The following is a 23,311-nucleotide window of genomic DNA, read 5'->3' as shown; positions in this document are numbered from 1 at the left end:
TTTTTCAAAAACGTGCACTTTGAAACCCATTTTCAAAAGTTTGCTTTTTCAGGCCCCAGGCTGCTGTCGTGTAAATGAAAGGCCAAAGCGCATAAAAAGTTTTCAGATTTTAATTGAAAGCGGTGTCGTGTAAACGGCCCCTGAATTTATTTCAAATTTTCATTTTTAGGTGAACTATCACTTTAACATCTACAGGACTAAAGAGACTAAAGTCAGACCACCCAAGACAACTGGAAAAGGTGCAGTTGCTTCTGAAAAGGTATGTCAGTGTCCAAGGGGCAGGTGCCAAATGGACAGGAACATGTTGAGCTGTGTTGCTTCAATAAATTGTAGTTGACACTGCCCTCTAGAGATGCACGATATCGCATTAGTATTGTAGGTCCCTGCCCAGGCGTCAGCACTACCCAGACCAGAAGCTCCGCAGCCTCTTCATCTTGAGCAGAGTGCTTACATGCTCCAGAGAGGTGCTGTCTTTGTCCATTAATGAGGCCTCACATTTTGTTTTTCCTTTCCTCCCGTGTGTTCATTCCCTTACGTCACAGCACCGCCATCTCATAAATCATCAGAGAGACTTACCAAGGGTCTTGTCATGACTCCACAAGCACGTGTGCTTGGAGGAAGGACTAAACAGGGCAGAGAGTATCCAACTGACACCAAGCTCTGTCTGGCACAGCTCAGATAGTAAATATGCAGTATAGGAGCATTTGCAAGCATGAGTGTCAGTCAGGTATCACTGGATGGCTTTGTCATTCTCTTTTCAAGTTTCTTCAGCACATAAAAACAAATACACAGTCAAATGAGCCAACTGCAGGCTATACGATATATTTTTCCAAGCTCCCCAGACTCCCAACAAGATTGCGCAAGAACTTGTCATCTGTGGTGTGTGTGTAGGCGAATACAAAGTGTTCGGCACAATGGAGTTCAACATCAGGAAGACCTTAAACTGCCTCAGGTATGTGCAAGTACACCCACATTTCTTTAATTAGCACTTGTGGCAGGTTCTGTTGGAGAGTTCAGAAATATATTTCTAATTTGTGCCTTTGATTGAATTTCAGAGCGCCTGCAACGAGGTCTTGACCCCAGAGTATTGCATAATATTCTCATCCTTGCTTCACTCCTTCCTTGTGGGTGTTGTCGGAGGCAAGATTAGCATTTCATTAATGTACTCTCGGGTGCAGGTAAAGTGCTAGACTGTATGCATCATGTGGGAGCTCACCAAAACTGCCTCATTCATGGTAAAGACCCATATGGCCACATTAACCTTTGCAATGATTAAACAATACTCTTGCCACACTAATCTATTTGTCTACCAGCATGCATAGCAATGCCTACTAAATTGTGGTACATTATCCTTTGTCAGCATGCAATGTTGTATAATTTTATGAGGCCAATAAAATATTTCTCACTATTTTTATGATAATAGCATCATCATCCAGGGGCGAGATGGTGGCCCTATAGGCAGCCCTACAATTTGATTGGCTATCTGAGATGCCACTCCAAATGTATTTATACAAACTATGATTGGCCAACTTCTACATCAAAGGAGGGAAAATTACACCAAATATAACCTTTTTGGTTTATATAAAGTGCAAATTTTACCTTGTGATTCAATTCATTAACCATCAATTTGTTCTGGGCTAATTTATATTATTATATGTCATATTCAAATGAATGAATTAATGAATTGTTGTAACATTTTTAAACCTTTAATCCATTTTGTTGTCATGTGACCAGAATCACAAGAACCAAATGTGTTGGGTTTTTTTGTTTTGTTTTGTTTTTTTACTGTAGTGATGATTGCCTTGAAAAATATGTCTGAAATAATCATTTTAGTACTTTTAAATGATGTATCTACCATTTTCAGAGTCATTCAATCAAAATAATTGTATAGAACAGGCCTTTTCAAAAAATGTTTGAAACCCACATGAATGCAAAGACTACATTTCTAATAACCTGACGCGTGATAATATTTTAGCCTATGATATTTTTTTTAAAGAATTTGTCTTTTTTTATCTTCACAGACATCCCATTTGACCCTCATGCACGAAAACTTACTGAAACACGAAAACTCACTGATGCTGAGTGGGGTTCATTTGCAGATACCCTAGGTGACGCTGTTCGTAGAAACATTTCCAGCGCTTGATCTTTCCAGGTTCTATGCAGTTAATGCAGAGTAAGGCATCTCAGCACGTATGCCTATAATGATCTTTCAAAACCTTTTCAGTCTGGGGAAAAAATCCAGCACGAATAAATCGGCTTAGTGGACAGAATTAGAGGGGAAGGGTTTGGAGCCAGAGTAGGATTAAGGAAAATTGTGTGAAATAAAAAGCGAGTGATCACGAGTGACTCTGTTCGTGTCTGTTTCGGGAGGGAGGGAGAGAGAAAGAGAGAGAGAGAGATTTTCATCCAAATCCATATCTATTTTTTAATCCTCGTCTGTGCGTAAACGTTGTTTGCTGCCTTCGCGAGGAGACTATTTCACAATGCAACGCTTTTAATAATCTTTACTTAATATTCAACAACCTTATATCTTTTGAAGTGCGCATTTGTTTTAAACTTCAATCTTCCCTCCGACACTTGGACAGCATCATGACCAGTTTGTGGAATCGCATCCCTTTGGAATGGTGGGAATTACGCAGCGAGCTGCCGGAGAGCATGTAAACGCAAATGGAGTTTGGGATTTATTGCAAAATATGGGAAAGATGACCGTCCTGTCTTTGTGTTTTCTCTTGTGCGCTGATCTACTGCAAGTAGCTGTTGGTAAGTAATTGTTGTGTTTTGTATTATCATACTCGTATGCGCTTTTTAGTAGAAAACACTCATTCTGCACAGCGCTTCGAATCCCGCACACACATATTCTCATCAGAAACCGCTGCACGCACATATTGAGACATCTTTCATATTTACTTAGATCAAGTTTGTCCGTTTTGTGCGAGACCCCGCTTAGTTTGGATTCTCCGAGAATAGCCAGGCTTCAGCCGCGGTACTTTGGGCTATAAGAGCACAGACACTGGGTGAATGTCATATTTCATACGGTACATTGTGAAACAGCAGTAGGCTACGTTTGAACATTCTGACGCCCAGGAATAAATGAGGCTGAAAGCATTAGTGCCAAGAGCTATTGACTTTCACCCTGACCATATTTATTATTTCATAGTCAAATCTCTTGATTACATAGCCTATCCATAATTCGATGACTTTTATTGTAAATGTGAAAAGAGGCACACATTTGGCTTTTTGTTTTAGATGAACCGAGACATACCTTTTCCATGGGATCACCTCTCTCTCTCTCTCTCTCTCTCTCTCTCTCTCTCTCTCTCTCTCTCTCTCTCTCGGCTAAATAATAACCGTGTTGTATTAAGGTATAATGGAGTCATTTACCATTTTCTTATTCTTTTTGTTAATTATTTTCTCTTTTTCGTAGCGAATTTGACCCCAAGGTTTGGACGTTACTAAATTAAGTTGGTAGAAATCCAAAGTATATTCATTTTACAAGTATGTTTCATCAGCATTTCTAGTAACCAAAAAAGTTAGATTAGTCAGAATGGGCTATTGATGTTCATTAACTGAAATCATTGTGAGAAGGTAACCATGACAACAATAACGCATGTTCTCTTTCCTTTACAATGCGATACATCGACGAAACCTGCGTACACATTATTTGTGGGGTTTTTTTTTATATGCATTTGGGGAAAAATTGACTGTTTGAAATTGAAAAGTTAATTGTACATAGCCTACTGTGACGCCATTATACAGTTGTACATGTCCCAGAAATTACTAAAATATTTTCTTTAAGAAAAGTAACCCCCATGAAAGTCATTGAATAATTCACACACTGACCCTATGTAGCCTAATAGTACTGGATGCAGTTGGTTGCACTGTATTCTTACTTCCTGTAGTTTAATCTAATGTAAAACTGCAAACATGATTGTCATTTCACAGCAAAAATAAAAAAAGAAGAAAAAACTACTGTGGAAGTACTAGGAACATTGTAAAATCACACTGAATAGCTTTCCCTTCATTTGACTCTGAACCTTCCACCCCCCAATCTTTCTATGCCTTGATTTACAAAATGCACAGACCATGTTGTACTTGTAACAGCCTGATATCTGGAGGAAAATTGATATTTACTGAGAAAAGTGTTACTGCTGTGTTGATGGCATTTTTTCATTGCTGACAGTGATCTCTTGCAAACAGTGAAAAAAATAAAATAAAAAATAAAAATTAATAAACATTTTAAACGTAAAAAATTATAGGCACTGTTTGAACCATTGTGATATGCTGTGAATTTGTCTATTGCGGTCCCTGGGTTGACTGAAAGTCTGTATGGGGTGTCCCTGGGTCTGTAAAGGTTGAAATCCCCAGTTACTTGATGATTGATGTGTGAAGGTTCTAATCTCTGGGCGACATCTGGCACGTTTACAATACTCATCTTCACTCCCACCCAGCTGTTTTCATTCTCTCTGTACTGGAAGATTACATGTCCTCATGCAAGAACCCTACAAAGAAATTTAAATCAAGACAAAGTCAGTGATATAACACCAGCGATGTCCCGCAAATAATGCCTTACAGAGTGAAGTGATCATTCATAATTTCTGACTGCACTGGTGGTTGGCGTGTCCCATATTTTAATACAGGCCACCGGAGCATAATGCAGTCTGGTGAGTGAGCGAGAGACAGAGAGAATCATTTGTTGCATAAACCATCAGGTCACAAAGTTCAGCTGAGGTTGTGGTCACAAACTGCGGTATGGACAGTCTACAGCCACAATTAATGGACAGGGGATGGTTTTTATGGGTCGAGTGCCATTGTCATCATCCACCTGTTTCATGTCATCATCATTTCAGCGTCCTGCTGTCTGGCTGGTGTACAATTTTGCACAAAATTTTGTGATCAGCGTTTTCGATGAGAGCAATACAATAAGGATTGACAAATGCATAGCTTTGCAATCTTATGCTGTCATTCAATTAGCTGATACAAATGATTTATATCATTTATTTACTGTCATGTCGTTCAAAACTATAGGGTTATTACTTAACCAAGCCAAACTAAAATGAAAAGAGGAAATAGGAAAATAAAAATGAATTCAAAATATTAATAAAAACAATAATAGTAGTTGTAAATTAACACTGTTCAAAACCTGTATGAATTTCTTTTATCTCGATTATGCATTTTTGGCAAACTCTGCCCTTTAAATCTTGGAAACACTACCAAAATATTATCTTTTATGCAAATCCTCAACTATGATCTCTTTCAGTAGACGAGGACGACTGACTGTACATGAAGATTCGAAATCACGACCAATCCAAATAAACAACATCCCTTTCTGTTTCTTTTAATAGTTAAAGATAACATTTCATCCTTTAAAAAATGAACCCATCTTTCATCGAGGAGCTGTTTTGCCCTATGACATTACGACTACCTCAGACTTTGGAAAAATCTTCTAGAAATATAGCTTGTCTGGAGGTGCTGTTACTCCTAATGACCTTTAACTCCAGGACTGACCCACAACATCACCCTCAACACCCCTCAGAGCTCAGGGCAGTGCAGGCTCTCCACAACTGAGCCATTCAACCCCCCATGTGGATTCCTCCATTTCCCCTTCTTAAGAGACTTCTTCCCTAACAGATCCATCTTGATCAAGTGCACTAGCTGCAGTCAGAGACAGGTGTTGGCAATTCCTGCTTTAGTCTTCAATAATCACTCTTTGATTTCCTGCCTCCTTTAGAAGACATAAATGTGACCTTCAGGAGCTTCTTTGTCACCCATTACAAACTTGAATCTTCCAAATGAAGAATTCAAATGAGTTCTCTTTATGCTAACAGTTTAAATGCACACTTACTTCTTGGCTCAGTTCAGTTGCATTGGGGTGAATTGAGATGAATCTGAATCAACTGCTTTGAATTTTTAGATGTTACAAAGGAGCATTTCATCTGTTCATGCAGTTACAGTACAAAAATATGATACATCAATTTCATTTTGATCTGATAATGTCTTTTGATGATGAAACATCAAAGCAAGTACATTCAAATGCTGATCTCTTTTAGCCAGAACTGAGTGTAGTGAGTCTTCTCTTTCAACAGTTTCATCATCCACATGTTAGAGGTTCATAGAGCAGCTGTTCTCAACTGGTGGTTCGTGGAGCAGTAAAAATTGGTCACAGGTCTGTTTTAGTTACTTTTATGCATTTAGAAGAAGCATCTTAAATTGCACTCACTGTATACATTTTATCAGCTCATGCTTTCCAAGGGAATTGAACCCAAGAGCTTGCTGTTGCTAGTGTTATGATCTACTGTTTGAGCAACAGGAATGCTGTTATAAGTGGCAAATAAATAACAAAAACAACTAACCATATAATAAAAAAAAATTAAAGGATTAGTTCACCCAAAAATGAAAATCCTGTCATCAATTACTCACTCTCGTCGTTCCAAACCCATGACTTGTATTCATCTTCAGATCACAAATAAAGTTATTTTTTGTATGAAATCTGAGAGATTTCTGTACCAGTGTCCCCACATTTAAAGTCTGTTCACCCAAAGCTCTGATGGTTCAAAACATCCGTAAAGAGATTGTAAAATAAATCCATATGAATCAAGCGGTTCAATCCAAGTCTTCTGAAGAGACATGATCGATGGAATGATGTGAGGGTGAGTAATTGATGACAGAATTAAATTTTTTGGGTGAACTAACCCTTTAACAAAATCAATAGAAACTAAAAACAGGAGGCAATGCTTCCCATATCATTTTGCTGTTGATGTCCAAGTGTGTCTAACTCAACTAAAATGTTCGGGGAAAATTGTCTCCAATCAATCTGTCACTGTTTTAAAAAAGTGTATTTGAGTAGATATCTTGACATCAAATAAATACAGGTTCACTTTGCAGCAAAGATAAATATTTGTGTAATGAATTCTTGGCTGGTGACATTTAGACATTTAGAACCAAAATTGACAATTTTCCTTTTCAGCCAATGTCATGTTAACAATTTTGCATATTGTTTTCGAGTCTGTGCAGTTCATGGTAATATTAATGAATGTTCTATTGTTCCTGCTTCTGCTGTTCGCGTTGTAAATGTAACAAAGCTCAGGGCTTCCCAAGCCAATGCTGCCATGTCTTAACAGCAAATGAAAACAAACATAATCCATATGAATATTGACGGTTGTACCATACCGGCTGTGTTCCCTTCCCACACTCCATGTCATACAAAGAACATAATGCTTTCTGCAAACTGTGTTCTCCAACTTACTGGTGTAAGCAGGTCACTGTATTGTGTAAAAAGCTTTAAGGGCTTCAGTCAGAAGGGGAAGAATAGAAGAGCGCATATAGAATAAACTGCAATGTGGCTGTACTTGTAAACATACTTGTTCACAGAAGGCTGGCATAGTTCATCAATACTGTACTTACAGTACTTCACTTTTGTGTTTATGTTTATAATGGATGAAGGGAGGGTAAAGGGAACAACTCTCCTTTCTGATAGCCAATGGAAAAAGTTGGATTGGCATGTTCGGTGCAACCACAGAAAACACTATAAATTCATTACACTGTCATTTCATGATCAGAGGACAGAGTTAAAGGGATTAATTTCAGCTGTATTCTCATCAGAACCATTCATTTGAATTGAAGATACTAGGTGCAGACTTCAGAGCTGTTAACTAATAGCATTGCAATGTTTATTTGTGTTTGGATGCTCGTATCTGTGCACCTGCGAAAATGATTCTGATTAATGAGCAGGCTGGGGTGATCTTTACTGGCATGCCTGTCCTTTGACATGGAAATTTGCTCAAGTTGGGCAGCTTTGTCTTTTGTTTTTGCAAGCATAAATTAAATGATTACATGGTTATGCGCTGAGCTGTGGATTTGGCAGCCCTGTGCTGAAAATTGATTACCTTTGACAATTTCCAGTTTGCAGACAAAGCTATTGTCAACTCTGGGATAGATGTTTTGAAACTTCAGTCAAATGAATTGAGATTTAATTCATCTAGCTGCCTCCGTTTCTCAAAAAGTCAAGGTGAGTGGCGGACCAGATGACCCCTGTGACACTTACATTTCAATCCAGCTTTATTTGAAACATAATAGGACATTTTTGAAATTCAAATTCAAAACTATGAATGGGAAGGAAATTTTCATTTTTTTGCATTTCTTTTAGAAAAAGTTTCACTGGCCTTCGATCACATTTAGGACTAATAACTAGGACTACTGTCCCAAGATTTTTTTTTATATTTCATTCAACATGTGTCATATCTCTATTGTAGAGTTTACTGTATGTATATTATACATGTATATAATTATGAAACAAAATCATAGGTAACACTTTACAATAATTTTTCATTTGTTAACATTAGTTAACTACATTAGTTGAACTAAAAATGATAACTATTTCTAAAGCATTATAGTTAAAGGGATAGTTCACCCCAAAATTTAAATTCTGTCATTGTTTACTTACTCTCAAGTTGTTCCAAACTTGGATGAATTTATTTCCACTACTGAACACAAAGGAAGATATTTTGAAGAATATTTGTTTCCAAACAGTTGTGGGGCACCATTCCCCCATACTATGGAAGTCAATGGTGCCCCAGATCTGTATGTGGTTACACACATTCTTCTAATGTTAAGTTGTATCTGTTAATATTAGTTAATGGACCTGAGCTAACATGAACTAATAATGATCAGCTGTATTTTTATTAACTAACATTATAAAAAAAATTATAAACTGATAAAAAAATAATAATACTGTAACAAAAGCATTGCTCATTGTTAGTTAAGTTACTTTATGCATTAACTAATGTTAACCAACAGTAGCTTATTAAAAACTGTTACCATAATATATAATTGTTGTTGTGATTTCAATAATTATAATGTATAGGCTACAATTAAATGTATTAAATGTTATTCGTAATAATTTTTTTACCATTTAATAAAGTGAATTTCTCAGGGGAATTTTGTTTTGTTTTGGCGAGAGTCTCAATGCTCCATGTCGGTTCAGGGGCAGCAGTGTTTCCTGTCTCTTCTTTAGATATGTGGTTGTGTAAATAAATGCTTTTAATTGCATACAATTGCAGAGAGTAGAAGCAATCTAAAGCTCTTCACCCATCTCTTCTGAGCTCATCATCCAGTCTCTAATGCAAAGGATGTGCATCTCTTCAGCTGAATCATGTTATGAAGGGCTTTCATGACGACATACATACAGACAGACAGACAAAAAAAAAGTTAAGATGTGTTTTATGGCTGTACATGATATGGCTGCGACATCAGATTAGCTGATTGAGTTAATATTTGACATAATAATATATACAGCAGCATCACTGCAGGGATTCAATAAGGCAATAGCACCATTGGGCTGTTGGTGAGCATCTGTCGAGCTAGTTTTTGCGGTGTGTTCCACAAGTCAGTGGCAGTATGTTGAATCTGCATCAGGGCCGTCTGTGAGAGATCACTCTGATTGGCTGTTCAGTTTTGCTAACGAGTCATGCATGAGAATAAAAGCAAGCACAGAAGTCAAAACAACACAGACAGAAGGCTATTCTAATTTTATGCCATATCTGAGCATTCCAAAATGTGAATATTTTCATAACAACATGAGCCTGCTGGAATGAAGAAAGTGATCAACATGAGTGATAGCGAGCGCTACTTTATTAACGGTTTGTATATCTGCAGTCCTAGTTTTTGGTTTCACTTTTTAAATGACAAATGTAGACTATTGATACCTGCTGATATAGACAGTTATTTCCTTACACACAGGCACAGAACTCATATGCTATAGTTGGCAGTCAGCTGTAGTCTTTGTGGTGTGTTCAAGTGCAGCTTTATATCCAAGATGCAGCCAAAGCGAGGTAACAACACAGTCGTCTTGTGCATTTCTTGGAAATTGAACCCATGACCTTGGCATTGTTAAAAGCCACACTCTATAGGATCCCACTTTGGCATTTGAATGAAACCACAGAGGGATTAATCGTTCTGTATTGTGACTAAATAAAAATTTTGAGGATACAATATTGTGTCCCGTGCAACATGGTGGCTCAGTTGGTAGCATTTAAGTTGCTGGTCCGAGTCCCGGCTGGGCCCGTTTTGCATCTGTAGTTTCAAGCTCAGTAACATGCAAACTCTACATCTCCTAGATTTTAGCAGTAAATGTTGGAATTAAATGTTATTTTATGTTTTTGTGAGCAAATGAAATGGCTGTTTAGTGCTTAATGTTCATTTATGATGGAGATTTAGTTTCCCCTACAGTCCAAAGACATGCAGGATAGGTGAATTTTAGACACTAAATTGTCTGTTAGTGGGAGTGTGAATGGCGATGTGTAAGTGCTGCGACAGACTGGCCCGAGATGTTGGGATAGGCTCCATCATCCCAACATTGCGGTTTAGAAAATGGATGGATATACTGGATAATCCAACATATAGACTATAGTAACATGTCTGCTGAGATCACACACAGAATAACTGACATTTTGCAGTAATATGCATTGTTCTCCAGCAGTGTCACTGGCTTTCCCCTGCAAAGATTCACACACTCCTGCAGTGGAATCTGTGGCATATCCCTTGCCACAGATTCAGGATGCTGCATGCCTCATATATATTTTTCTTGTCTGTGTACTTTGTCATTTATATCACTAAATTAACTTTTTTGTGCCATTGTACGGATTGTTGTTTTCACACTATATAATTATTTAAAAATCTGTCCAAATGACTTGCTCTTAATAAGGTGTAAAAGGAGTTTATGCATTGATTTCTCAAGGTTATTGTGCTGTATATTGATTTTAATCCCCGGGAGGTCAAAGTTCAGACTTGAGCTTCTCAGTAATGAACCTCTAATAATCTTGATTCTAATCTTGCTTGGAAGTCCCTCTGTTGCAGGAGTGGACGCAGCGCTGGCACAAACTCATAGACATTTACTGACTGATGTTCTTCAGAGCGTTTTCAAGATTACTTTTCCTTTTATCTCCGTACTTGTGTAGATCATTCAAGCTGTGCTGCCCAGTGAATGAGAACTTCAAGAACGCATTCTGTAGTTCCTGGAACTTAACAAAATTGTAACAAATATAAACAAAATTTTAGGAGACCTCCAAAACAAAATTAGGAACTTTTAAAATCGTATAATTGGGGCACTTTAATCTCAAGGGGATTGTTTTGAACCCAGACACATCATAAAAAGTCCTACATTTGATGGCCGTGTACAGTATAGGATGTCACAGCATCTCAAGAGATTTCCGTGACCACCTGATCTGACCCTGAATTCACAGAACTGGAAGTGGAGCCGTAATTATGGCCACATTAACCTTAAAATAAAGGAAGAATGGTGCTGCATTTTATCACAAGCACCCACTGTGGCCTCTTGTTTTTCCACCATCTAAACAGACCTTGTTCTCTATGTATTAACCCCTGAAACCGCTTCCAACTGTTAATATTAATGATATTCTTTTGGCTTGTGTTCACCACTTTATCTTTCGAGCACTTTGTTAATGACCCTTAAAATATGTATAATCGTCTTCTTTTTTAAGACCACAAGAACAATTTGATCCAATATGTTAAGATATTCAAGGTAAAAAAAAACACTTTATTTTTTCACAATAGTATATAGATTGCAGCATCACCTCTTTCCTCACAGTGTCTGAAACGTTTCGATCAAGGATTCAATCTCTCTAAACTCCTTTTTGAGAGCCAACTCTGCTCTGATTGGTCAGATGGCCCAGTCTGTTGTGATTGGTCAACTGTTTACAGTGTCGAAAAACAAAACGCCATTACCATATTTGAATTTCAGCTCAGGAGGGTTTCTTCGCACTTGTACACACAGTGTTAAGAACGGTAAAGATGGCCTGGGTTCTCATCCTTTGAAAATGCATGCAAAGTGGATTTGCTTTCACAGTGCAAAAAGAAAAAATATATATTTTCGACATTTCGACAACACAAACCAATGTCCTCCAGGCCTCAGCTAAACCACAGTGTTTGAGGGCGGGTTAAAGTAGATTGATCACTGGCAGCCATTGAAGACCATAGGCAGGCATTATGCAAATTCTTTACAAACGTAGGTTCGAGTAAGGCCGGAATTACTAATGACTCATTTCAGGCAGCCCAGAATCATTTCTTTCCTTTGGGAGACAATAGCTCCCATTTATTGTGCATTCTGATCTTTGAAACTTTGCAGACCTTTGACATTCACAACTACAGTATATTACACACTACATAAAAAACGTAATACCCGAAAAAGCGTAATAAAGGCACTTTAAAGCTCTAGGTTGCTACATTAGAAAGCGTAAGAAACAGCTCTTTTTCTTGACTCCCATCTCACCAAGTTAAGGTGGTGAGAATTTAAGGATTGTGATCCGTGAGCTGATCTGAGGCTCTCCTCTCTCTGTTTCGGTCTGCCTGTGACAGCTGGGCTCGACTCAGAGGAAGTGAGAATAGATATTGGCAGGGAAGAAGAATGTGCCAACTTTTGTCTACCAATCATTGGCCATTGGCATGGTGCCTCAATCGCTACTTGCATTTAATGATTAGACAAGAAAAAAGGGAAATCATTAGGGTATGCATGATTTATGGTTTACATATTTAAATTAACAGTTTCTTTATGCTACATATGATTTGCTAGATACCATGAGGGTTTTTCTCTGTGAATTCAGGTTAGTGGAGACACATCCACACCCTCTACAGTGACTGTGAATGCCCCGAAACCCTTGTATTAATACAAGAGTGACAACAGCACAAACATAAAACGATCTTGCAAATTGCTGTTTCTATTGAAGATTTTCAGCCTTTACAGTAAAAGCAATGGACTGCAAGTGATTGGCCAATTTTAGAAGAATAAAATCTTTCTTGCTTTAGATTTTGTACATGTTGTGTTCACAGTATGCTGGCCTTTATCATTACATTTGCTTTTGTTCTGTTGACAGGGCAGTTATTGCTCTTCCATTTCTATTTTTGCTTGAAGAGTGATCATTCCCTTTTCCAAGCCAATGTAATAATCAAACACCAGTTTATTGCAATTAACCAAACTAAAATGAAAGGTTTTCTGAATTGCTTTTGCATGAATGTTTCATTTTCAACTCCATACCATGTGTCATGAAACAGGATTCACACAGGTAATCAACAGGTTTATTTGCAGAAGTATGTGATCGCAACAATGGAAGCAGGTGAGTAACTGATGAATATAGTGTTAAGGATGGATATCTGGATGAGTAAAGGGTCTTATCTGTTGCAGGTTCGGAAATGGAGATCGATGTAGATGACTGAAGACAAATCGTTCTGGTAGGCATCGTGCAGGTAAGGAATCAGGTAAGTGTTCTTTGAGGGAACGATGAGACCAGACAATGGTGAACTGCATTGGGAAGAGTTATATAGTGCTGGGTGATGACCAGTGAAGATTGGTGACGGTGATTAGTACTCTGGTGACTGGGAACGAGTGGGTGTAGAGGTCTGGTGCTGTCGATGTTGTTGACTATGTGACAGTACCCCCTCCTCCACGTGGAAGTGGACAGTGACGGGGACGGCCTCTGCCTCTCGGGGCTGGACGGTTGGGATAAGCATTAGGGAAGTCGTGCAGCAGTGAAGGGTTCAGAATGTCATCACGAGCAACCTATGACCTCTCCTCTGGGCCAAATCCCTCCCAGTCGACGAGGTATTCCAATAGGCCGCCCCGTCGCCGGGAGTCTAGGATGATGTTGACTCGATAGATGTTCTCCTCTGACGGCTCCACAGGAGGAGGAGGCATGTCCTCAGCACCAGACCCTGGGGAAGAAGGAACCAGAGGATTAGTGAATGGTTTGAGTAGGGAAACATGAAATGAAGGAGAAATTTTGTAGTGAGAAGGAAGGATTAACCGGTACGTGACATCATTGATCTGCCTCTGTATTGCGAAGGGACTGATATAGCGGGGACTCAGCTTGAGACTTCCTGGGTCATATTGGGCCACCAGTAGCGATTGCTGATGAGCGAGAGGGTTTGCTGGCTGCCTGTGTGTCCAGAGCCTGGTGATGTGTGGACTGAGTCCATTAGGGACAGACGGAGACAAGTGGGCACATAGGTCCGTCATTCAGGACCTCCTGGCAGAGCAGGCTCTGACTGTGTGGCTTCGGCAATTTGGTGTTGAAGGGGTGTTGAGCTCCCTCCAGCCAATGTCTCCACTCTTCTAGAGCCAGTCTGATCGCCAGTAGTTCCCGGTTACCAATATCATAGTGTTTCTCCACCGGGGACAGTTTTTTTTAAATATAAGGCGCATGGATGGAGTTTGGGAGGCTCACCCTGCCGCTGCGATAGCACAGCTCCTACTCCACTGGTGTAGACGTCCACCTCGACGACGAAGGGGAGATCTGGATTGGGATGAACGAGGGTAGGAGCTGTACTGAAGGCTTTCTTAAGTTGGTAGAAGGTGGTGTTAGCTTCCGAGTTCCAGGACAGAGACTTGGCCCCATTGCTCAGTAAGGAGGTGGAATAGATTAGAATATTGTCTATATACACGATGACAAAGCGGTGAAGGAATTCCCGAAACACCTAGTTCATGAACCCTTGGAAGACGGAAGGTGCGTTGGAAAGCCTGTACGGCATAACCTGGTACTTGTAGTGCCCTGATGGAGTGATGAAAGCCGTCTTCCACTCGTTACCTTTGCGGATTCGAACATGGTTATATGAACTCCGCAGGTCCAACTTCGTGAAAATACGAGCACCACGTAACTGCTCTAGGGTGGCTGGAACTATAGGAAGAGGGTAGCGAAATTTGACGGTTTGAGAGTTGAGAACACGATAATCGATGCAGGGGCGCAAGCCTCCGTCCTTTTTACCCACAAAGAAGTAACTCGAAGCGGCAGGGGAAGTAGATGGACGGATGAACTCTTGCTAAAGAACCTCCTCGATGTACTCCTCCATGGCCTTCTGTTCTGGGATGACAAAGGATAGATCTTACCACGTGGTAGGGTGGCCCCAGGCAGCAGGTCGATCGCACAGTCCCATGGCCGATGAGGTGGTAGTGTGGTCGCCAACTGCTTGCTGAAGACATCCTTGAATGCCTGGTATGCAAGGGGAATTTCGTGCTGCGTTGTGGTGGTCGGACTCTCGATGGAAATGGAACAAAGATTCACTTTGGGTGAAGATGAAGGTTAATGGCAGGTAGAACGCTGGTAGGTGAAATTCTTAATGGATTGCAGGCAGTGGTTAAAGCAGTTTCCCCCCACTGTTGGATCTCACCAGTGCTCCAGCAGATGAGAGGCGAATGTTGTAACCACGGGTGTCCCAGGATGATGTCAGCCGTTGAGCCCTCCAGCACCAAGAACGATAACTTCTCCTGATGGAGACATCCGATGCACAGAGTCAGTGATGGGGTACAGTGCCGAATGTGCCCACGGCCCAGCGGTTTTCCCAGGATCGAATGTACATGAAGAGCTTGAGAAAAGGGTCTCTGACGGAGATGAAGCTTTTGAAAGAAGTTGAGTGACATGAAGTTACCAGCAGCACCTGAGTCTATGAGGGCTTTCGCTGAAAGAGATCATTGATGGGAGATTAACATAACATCAGCGCTTTTTAGCGAAGATATCGGAGGTGGTAATTGGAGGGCACTCAACGCTGGATGTGGAGGTCGCACCGGACAGGTGGGCAGGAGATGTCCTTCCACCCCGCAGTATAGGCAGAGACGATTTACTATGCGACGCTGGCGCTCAACATTAGACAGGTGAGTGGAGTCAAGCTGCATGGGCTCTGGTGCTGGAGGGGCGACAGATGTTGAAGTGGGTGGAGAATGCAGCACGGGTTGATCCAAGGTAGAGGCTGTGAGCCATTGGGATATCCTGATGGCACATTGAATGAAGTTCTTTAGGCCAATGACATCATAGATAGCCATCTATTGACGGATGTTAATGTTGAGTCCCTGGTGAAATGCCGTGATCAACGCAATCTCATCCCACCCGCTGACGGCAGCCAGAGTGCGGAATTGAAGAGCATATTCGTTCACTGAAGACTTCCCTTGACGAAGACGGAACAGCTGGTCATGAACAGAAATGGAACTGGCGGTTTGGCCAAATACCTCTTTAAAATGGTAAATGGACTGCATTTATATAGCGCTTTCACAGACCCAATGGCCACCAAAGCGCTTTACAATATTAAAGCGAGCCACCAGCGAGTGAATGGCCCATCCATTAGTGTCCCACATGGCACGCGCCCACTGAAGTGCACGTCCTGTCAGCAATGAAATGATGTAGGCGATCTTCGCACGATCATTGGAAAACTGCTGCGGCTGCATTTCAAAGAAGAGAGAGCATTGTAACATGAACCCGCTGCATTCCTCCGCCTCACCTGAGTATGTCGCTGGTCGGGCCATGAGACTGACAGAGGCAGATGGTGAAGGACTGATGACTAATAGTTGGTGAAGGGCATGTCGAAGGAGATCGGAAAAGGGATCTGGTGGAGGAGTTCTTGCATTGCTGGGATCGGTAGTACTTTGCATGTTGGTCTGGTCTTCTGTCATGAAACAGAAGGATTCACACAGGTAAAGTAATCAACAGGTTTATTTGCAGAAGTATGTGATCACAACGATGGAAGCAGGTGAGTAACTGATGAATATAGTGTACAGGATGGATATCTGGATGAGTAAGGGTCTTATCTGTTGCAGGTTCGGAAATGGAGATCGATGCAGATGGCTGAAGACGGATGAAGGAAGTAGATGACTGAAGACAAATGGTTCTGGTAGGTATTGTGTAGGTATCGTGCAGGTATCATGCAGGTAAGTGTTCTTTGAGGGAACAACGAGACCAGACAATGGTAAACTGCATTGGGAAGTGTTATATAGTGCTGGGTGATGATCAGTGAAGATTGGTGACAGATAATTAGTACTCTGGTGACTGGGAACGAGTGGGTGGAGTGTAGAGGTCTGGGGCCCGTTCTTCGTACGTTGCTTAAAACATCCGAGATCAAATTACACATCCAAGATGATATCATCGTGCTAATCATGATCTGGCTAATTAGGTTCTTCGAACACACCTGCCGGATATGATTAGTATAGCTGGATTGAGTTATCTGAGATAATTGCGCGTTCATGCGCCGGTTTAAAAGGGGATATGTATCGATAGTAGAAACATTGATCAGCAACGCTGCTATTGGCTGCTCAGCGTGGCCAAAGAGCGGGCTCAGTTTTTCTCCTCAGCAGAGCAAGAACTAATAGTCGAAGTTTATTCGGAATTTTAATGTTTAATCAAAACGCCAGGGAACACCTCAAAGTCTGCAAAAACCAGGAGAGAGGGCTGGAAAAAATTAGCAGACAATTTAAATCCGTTAGAAGTGGCCATGTTAGATGTTTTTATCACTTATTAGCCTATATATTTTTATTTTAATAATTGCATAATTACTTTGTTCATTGTAATGTCAGAGTCACCACACTAGAACATGGGAACAAATAAAAGTGAAGTGCAAAAATATTCTACATAATGGTAATTTTTAGTTATATTATAGTCTCTTTTATAAAAGGCACTGTTAAATAAATGGTTGTCTGTTAATAAAAGCAACCAAGAAAAAGGCTGAGAAAAAAAAAGAAGAAAAGATCTTAGTAGCCTACACTGTAAAATAATTTTTGCTGCATTAAATTAAAGCCGTATAGTCATTTCAACTGTTAAATCTTGAGTAATGATGAATTGCTTTGACTTGTGAAAGTGAAAACTGATAAACCTATGTTAATGTAAAAATATTTTGCCATGAGTTATTGATCACATTTTTCCTGAGTGTAGTTCATTGTAATGACATTGTGTTTTCCTCTTTTGTGCACTTTTACATAATACACCAACACTTGTATCTGTTCCCAAGAAAGTGGTGGCTGAAATATGTGCAGTAAGTGGACATTGTCTAACTTTCCAAAGGAAATAAAGTATAAGACTTTGTAATGTCCATTTGTTTCCATTGCACTGGACAGTGAATAAACCCTCTCAGATAACTGTCATATGGAGGAACTAGCATACCTGCAAGTGCATACATAACTTTACTTAACCCTCTATGGCATGGTGTTGCCCTCAGGCAACAAACCACATTTTTGGACCTCACACCGCCCCTTTAATTTTTTTATATATATTTTTTTTATATATAATATCACCTGACATGTCTGTTCAATGAAATGAGGGGCTGAAGTGGGTGTGACCTTTTTTGGGGGGGTGGAGCTGTGCTTTAATGAAGCAAAACCACATGCTACAGAGTGCCACCAATTAGTAAGATAAATATCACTTTTTAACATGTTTAAGTTAAAATATTGTTTTATTAAAAAATATATGCATGTGCATCAGTATGTAAAGAAGTATGTTTGATTGTTTAAAGATTTATTTTGTTTTTATTTATATACTAAAACTGTGTTTTTTTGTTCGTTGCCTCAGGGCAACACTGTGCTACGAGGGTACTAAAACTCAAAGGTTTTCTACATAGGTGGAATAGGGAAAACAAGCAATATGTGCATTAGAAGGTTTATTTTATTTTGTTTATTTTGACAAACATCAATCACAAATGGTTTCAACCTATCACAAACATCAAATAATCAACAAAAATAACACCCCCCATAACAATGTATAAATGTTCATATTCATATGAACATTTACACCAAACACTACACATACATATGGGGGGTGTTAGTTGTGATTGTATTTTTTTTCCTGTAATTTTAACTGTAAAAAACAAACAAAAAAAGCAACGGAAAAGACATTTTAATTGCTTAAGAGCACCCTACGTTACATAAACATAGAAAAAACAATAAAAAAAAACAATCACAAACATCAAATAATCAACAAAAACAACTACTACTAATTACAACTAACACCCCCCATATGTATGTGTATGTGTAGTGTTTGGTGTAAATGTTCATATGAAAATGAAAATTTATACATAAAGTGTTATGGGGGGTGTTAGTTGTAATTAGTAGTAATAGTTGTTTTTGTTGATTATTTGATGTTTGTGATAGGTTAAAACCATTTGTGATTGATGTTTGTCAAAATAAATCATTTTCTAATGCACATATTGCTTGTTTTCCCTTATTCCACTTATGTAGAAAACCTTTGAGTTTTAGTACCCTCGTAGCACAGTGTTGCCCTGAAGCAACAAACCCATATCTGGTTCAGGGGTGGAGGGGGGGCACATTTTATGATGGATATGTTATCAAGGACCCCCAAGCTCCCAAAAAATGGGGTGAAAGATTTTTTTTCCCAAAAAACAAAAAGTCATGCCATAGAGGGTTAATTTATACTTGTATGCTTTATGGCTGCAATATAAGTTGCAGGATTCCACATCTACAGAAAGGCCTACAGAAGAGTCTGCACAGACAGAGGCCTACAGGTGGGCAGTGAATAGCCAACTTTTCCTTTTTATTTGTTGCATGAGGCATGTGTCTAATAGGCCTACAGGTGGGCAGTGTATAGCCAACTTTTCCTTTTTATTTGTTGCATGAGGCATGTGTCTAATATCTCTTGTTGCAGGCACTTGACCACTGGCTTTTCTTTACAAAGAACAATTGAAATAAAACTCAAGGAACTAAGCATATTTGTCTTTTATTAAACATTTAATGAAAAGTGTTTTTTTTTTTTTGGCAATGTTGTGTAATATGGCACATGAAACAATGTCACAGGCCCTGTCAGGTGTGCAACCCTCAGACTTTTCAGACACTGAAATCTTCCCTTTAGTTAGCCAAAGTTCATTTCATTGTGTGCCCTTGTCCTGGCTAGAGCTGCATTGTAACTGGTTTGGGTCAGGGAATGGGGTCATAAAACACCTGTCTGCAGGCAGGAACATGTCATAATCACCTATGAAAAAATGCAGTTCTGTTAGGGTCAGCATAAGTGTATGTAATACAGTGAGCTTGATATTTAATTGTGGAACGTTCCTTACCACTTTCAAATAATGTGCATAAATGTGAATCTCTGAAAATTCTTAAGTCATGCACAGATCCTGGCCATTTTGCTTTCACATTTGTGATATGGAAGATTTTCAACTGCCTTTTTTAAATTTTATATAATATTACTAATCTAGAAGATTAAGAATCACAATAGTAACTGGGCTGCACATTTACATTGTGAACCCCCTTTCTGTTCACATAATCCCCTTCATTGAGACCTTGATGGCAGTCTATGGTCTAGCCTATAGTCTATGGTACCAATCATGTTAGTGAAGCCTGAGTGACATATACTGTAATCGGCATGGTCATGATTGCATGATCTTCATAAAAAATTATGATAGCCTAAAAAAAGAAAGAAACTGCTTTAAAAAAAAAAACTGCTTTACAACATTGGGTCTTAAGTGGCTTGGAAATGCCACAAAAAAACTTAAAACTGTTTTTTAAACCTAAAAGCGCCAGGTAAACTCCGAATGACATGACAGACAGCACTTTCCATCAAGTTCTCCACATCTCCAATAGTGTAAAGGAAAGAGCCACTCACAAATAATCTTAGGGCAATGCAAACAGTTTGTGCTGTAGTTAAAGCCCGTCTCCGACAAGTCGAAAATAAATGTGCGTTTCCAACAAATTAATAATGTAAACGACAATCTCACGAGAAAAAATATATATCTCAGAAAGTGCACTATCATGCTGCGCTGGACTTCCCGCATCAGCTCTGCTTATGAAGCCGCAGTCTAATCCTGTTAACATGAAATGAACCTGCTCCCGAGCAGGTTTAAGCTTGTGCACCTGTTGCTATGACAGCAAGTCCAGGATGAGCGTCGAAGAACCAAAAAATCCAAGATCATGCAAAATCGCCAACAATCAAATCCAGCTAACTGAGTTAGTGACGTACGAAGAACGGGCCCCAGGTGCTATCGATGTTGTTGACTCTGTGACACCATGATGTGATGCTCATTTTTGTCAGGATTTTTTAAACTGTTAAAAAAAAATGCACAAAATTATAATATGAATATTTTATTTATATATTTATGTATTATTTGTAATAAAATCTTTTAAAAAAACTGTTCATATTTAAATATTTCTGAAATTATTTGAAAAGCCTAGTTTGGCTCAACCTTTTTTCTTTTATTTACACATTTCTTATATATTTCTATAAAAACATGTTTTAACTAATACAATTTAAATATTGATCATATTTTGTTATTTCATATTTGTTCACCAAATCAAGGTCAGTGTACTCATCACAGAAGACCAACATAAAGGCAGCCATTTTGATGTCATTTGACATAATCAGGTAGTAATAACACAGAGAAGACACCTGCAGGCATTGGGTGCTTCTTAAACAGAAGGCTGCGTCCTAGTAATGCTGCATGTCTCGGCTGCCACGTCATCAAGCGCTGCCGAAGGCCATATAAATTTAAAGAATCCTCGGAAGGCAGACTTTGTTTCGCATTCCTTTATTCATCTGCTTTTGAAGGATGCATTAAGTGTTTTCTTTGCACCCTTCACTCACCCACAATCCTTTGCACACATTCCAATTCACGAAAAAAAAAACTGATGGAAAACAAGTAGGCACTGAGCTCATCTGAGTTAATTTTGAAATGTAAGACAAAAACAATGTTTTCAGAGATAAAAACACATCTCTGATATTTTGTTTTGGTGTAAATGAATCACTTAACACTAAACTTCTCATAATGTAAACCAATGGGAGACCACAGACGGTTGTCATTTACTGTATTGCATTAATAGAAAGGTAGTTAATATAAAGATTTTTAATATAAAGTCTTTTCCAAAATGAAGTTTTAATTTTCGTGCCATGACCGTGGGACCGGAAACATGTGTGACGCAGCATGCGTGTCTACCATCCAATAATCACAATAAGCTTTGTGCGTTGCGCTACATTATGGCGGACGGCTTACATATAGTGGTCCATTTGAAAGAGCTGCTAATGAGGCATCTATATGGTTATAGTGATCACTAAAAGGGGAACCAAAAGAAAAAACATATATTAGGAGTATGTTATCTTTATGCTTAAAAACAGGCGTTGGAGGAGGTTGAGACATTCCAGGTTTATAATAATAATGCAAATGAACAAACAAGTGAAGATAACACACAAGTGTATTTAAGCAAAAGACAGCATACCTGTATCTTAATTCTGTGAAACACAGCAAACCCAACATTACTAATAGAGAAACTAAACCAACCTCAGTGTCCTGTTTTTAGGGCTTCCCAAGGTCTCTCCAGTGCTGGAAAGCTTCCCTGAAATGAATGCGGGAAAGTCATATTCCCCTGGCCTTTTCCTCTTTTGTATTTTCTCTGCTATCTCCCTCTTTCTATAATATTTCTGCTCTCCTCCCCCATCATGAGTGTATAGCATACACGCCTTACTGCTGATTAGCTACACATGTGTTTTGGTGCTTGGTCCGATCCAGATCGCATTCGCAGTTCACGCGAAGCGGCAGCGCGGAGGGCACGAGAGCTGATTCTCTCTTCATCTTTATCTTTACACGGAATAAATATGAAGGAACATCTGAAGGTATGTTGAAATACTGTACAGCTTTCCGAAATGTGTCATGTCATCGCTTAATCAGTGTTTTAACCACGGACGTCATCAATAAAACAGCTTGTAAGCAATGTCACGCGACGCGTACACTTACCTCAGAGTCATACAAGCCTTTTAATGTCCACAAATCGTTATTTAGCTAAAAAACTGAACTCTAGACAGGAACATTTTGATAAATATATGCACTATATTAGGCTACATATTCATTATATTTTACTTAACCTGTTCTTCAATATGTAGTGAATGTTTGAATATATCAATTATGAAAACAAGTGTTTATGACAGCCATTGTAGTTTCAATTTCACAAACGGAGGAGAAACATAATGTCATTAAAAAAGTTGTTGTGGTTATGTTGTTTGCGGTTAGGCTACATGATTACTAGTGTATGATGCTTTATAGGTTTCCATTACACAAGAACTTCAATTAAGTTTGTTCAGCAAAGCATTCTTTGTGTAAATGCAGTTGTTCTAGTCTTGATACCAACTTGCATTAATTGTGTAGAAAAGTTATCTTTTTTTGCAAGATACTTTATGATATAATATAGATACTGTAGGCATTTAACAATTTGAGAGGTTTGTTCTGAAGGTGTGATGTGTGCTATCCTGTTATGTGCTTAAAATAATACAAATCTATGTGTTTTTCCATCTCAACCTCATTATCCTTTTTTGTTTTATCATATTGTCCATTCAGGAAACAATTCCCTTAGTAAAAACTTTGTGATTTTATTTATTTATTTAGTTAGTTAGTTGTTGTCTCCATAGGCACATGTAACATTCACACGATTAAGCTCACAGGTAACAGATAAACCTAAAATTAAACTATTTGTTTATTGTCTTTGGAGAGTTGTTGTGGTGCTAAGTAAAGGAAATGAAAAATGGTGAGAGGCTATTACCATATTTTATTAATACAA

At 39.0% G+C, this 23,311-nt stretch overlaps 1 protein-coding gene across 2 annotated transcripts in view; it reads left to right on the top strand.

Moving 5' to 3' along the window:
• The first annotated feature begins 2,149 nt into the window (after positions 1-2,149).
• Positions 2,150-23,311, top strand: part of igsf21a (immunoglobin superfamily, member 21a) — a 234,420-nt gene continuing 213,258 nt past the window's right edge. The window contains exon 1 of one of the 2 annotated variants that reach the window (XM_079856814.1): positions 2,150-2,760. In XM_079856814.1, coding sequence (XP_079712940.1) covers positions 2,622-2,760 — 139 coding nt within the window. In that variant the 5' untranslated portion in view covers positions 2,150-2,621. The remainder of the gene's footprint in view (positions 2,761-23,311) is intronic. The other variant, XM_079856815.1, reaches the window with a different exon arrangement.

The sequence above is a fragment of the Squalius cephalus genome (genome assembly GCF_949319135.1).
Source record: "Squalius cephalus genome assembly, chromosome: 22".
Lineage (NCBI taxonomy): Eukaryota > Metazoa > Chordata > Actinopteri > Cypriniformes > Leuciscidae > Squalius > Squalius cephalus.
Note: the sequence above shows the minus strand (reverse complement) of the source record. Positions and strands in the feature narration are given on the sequence as shown.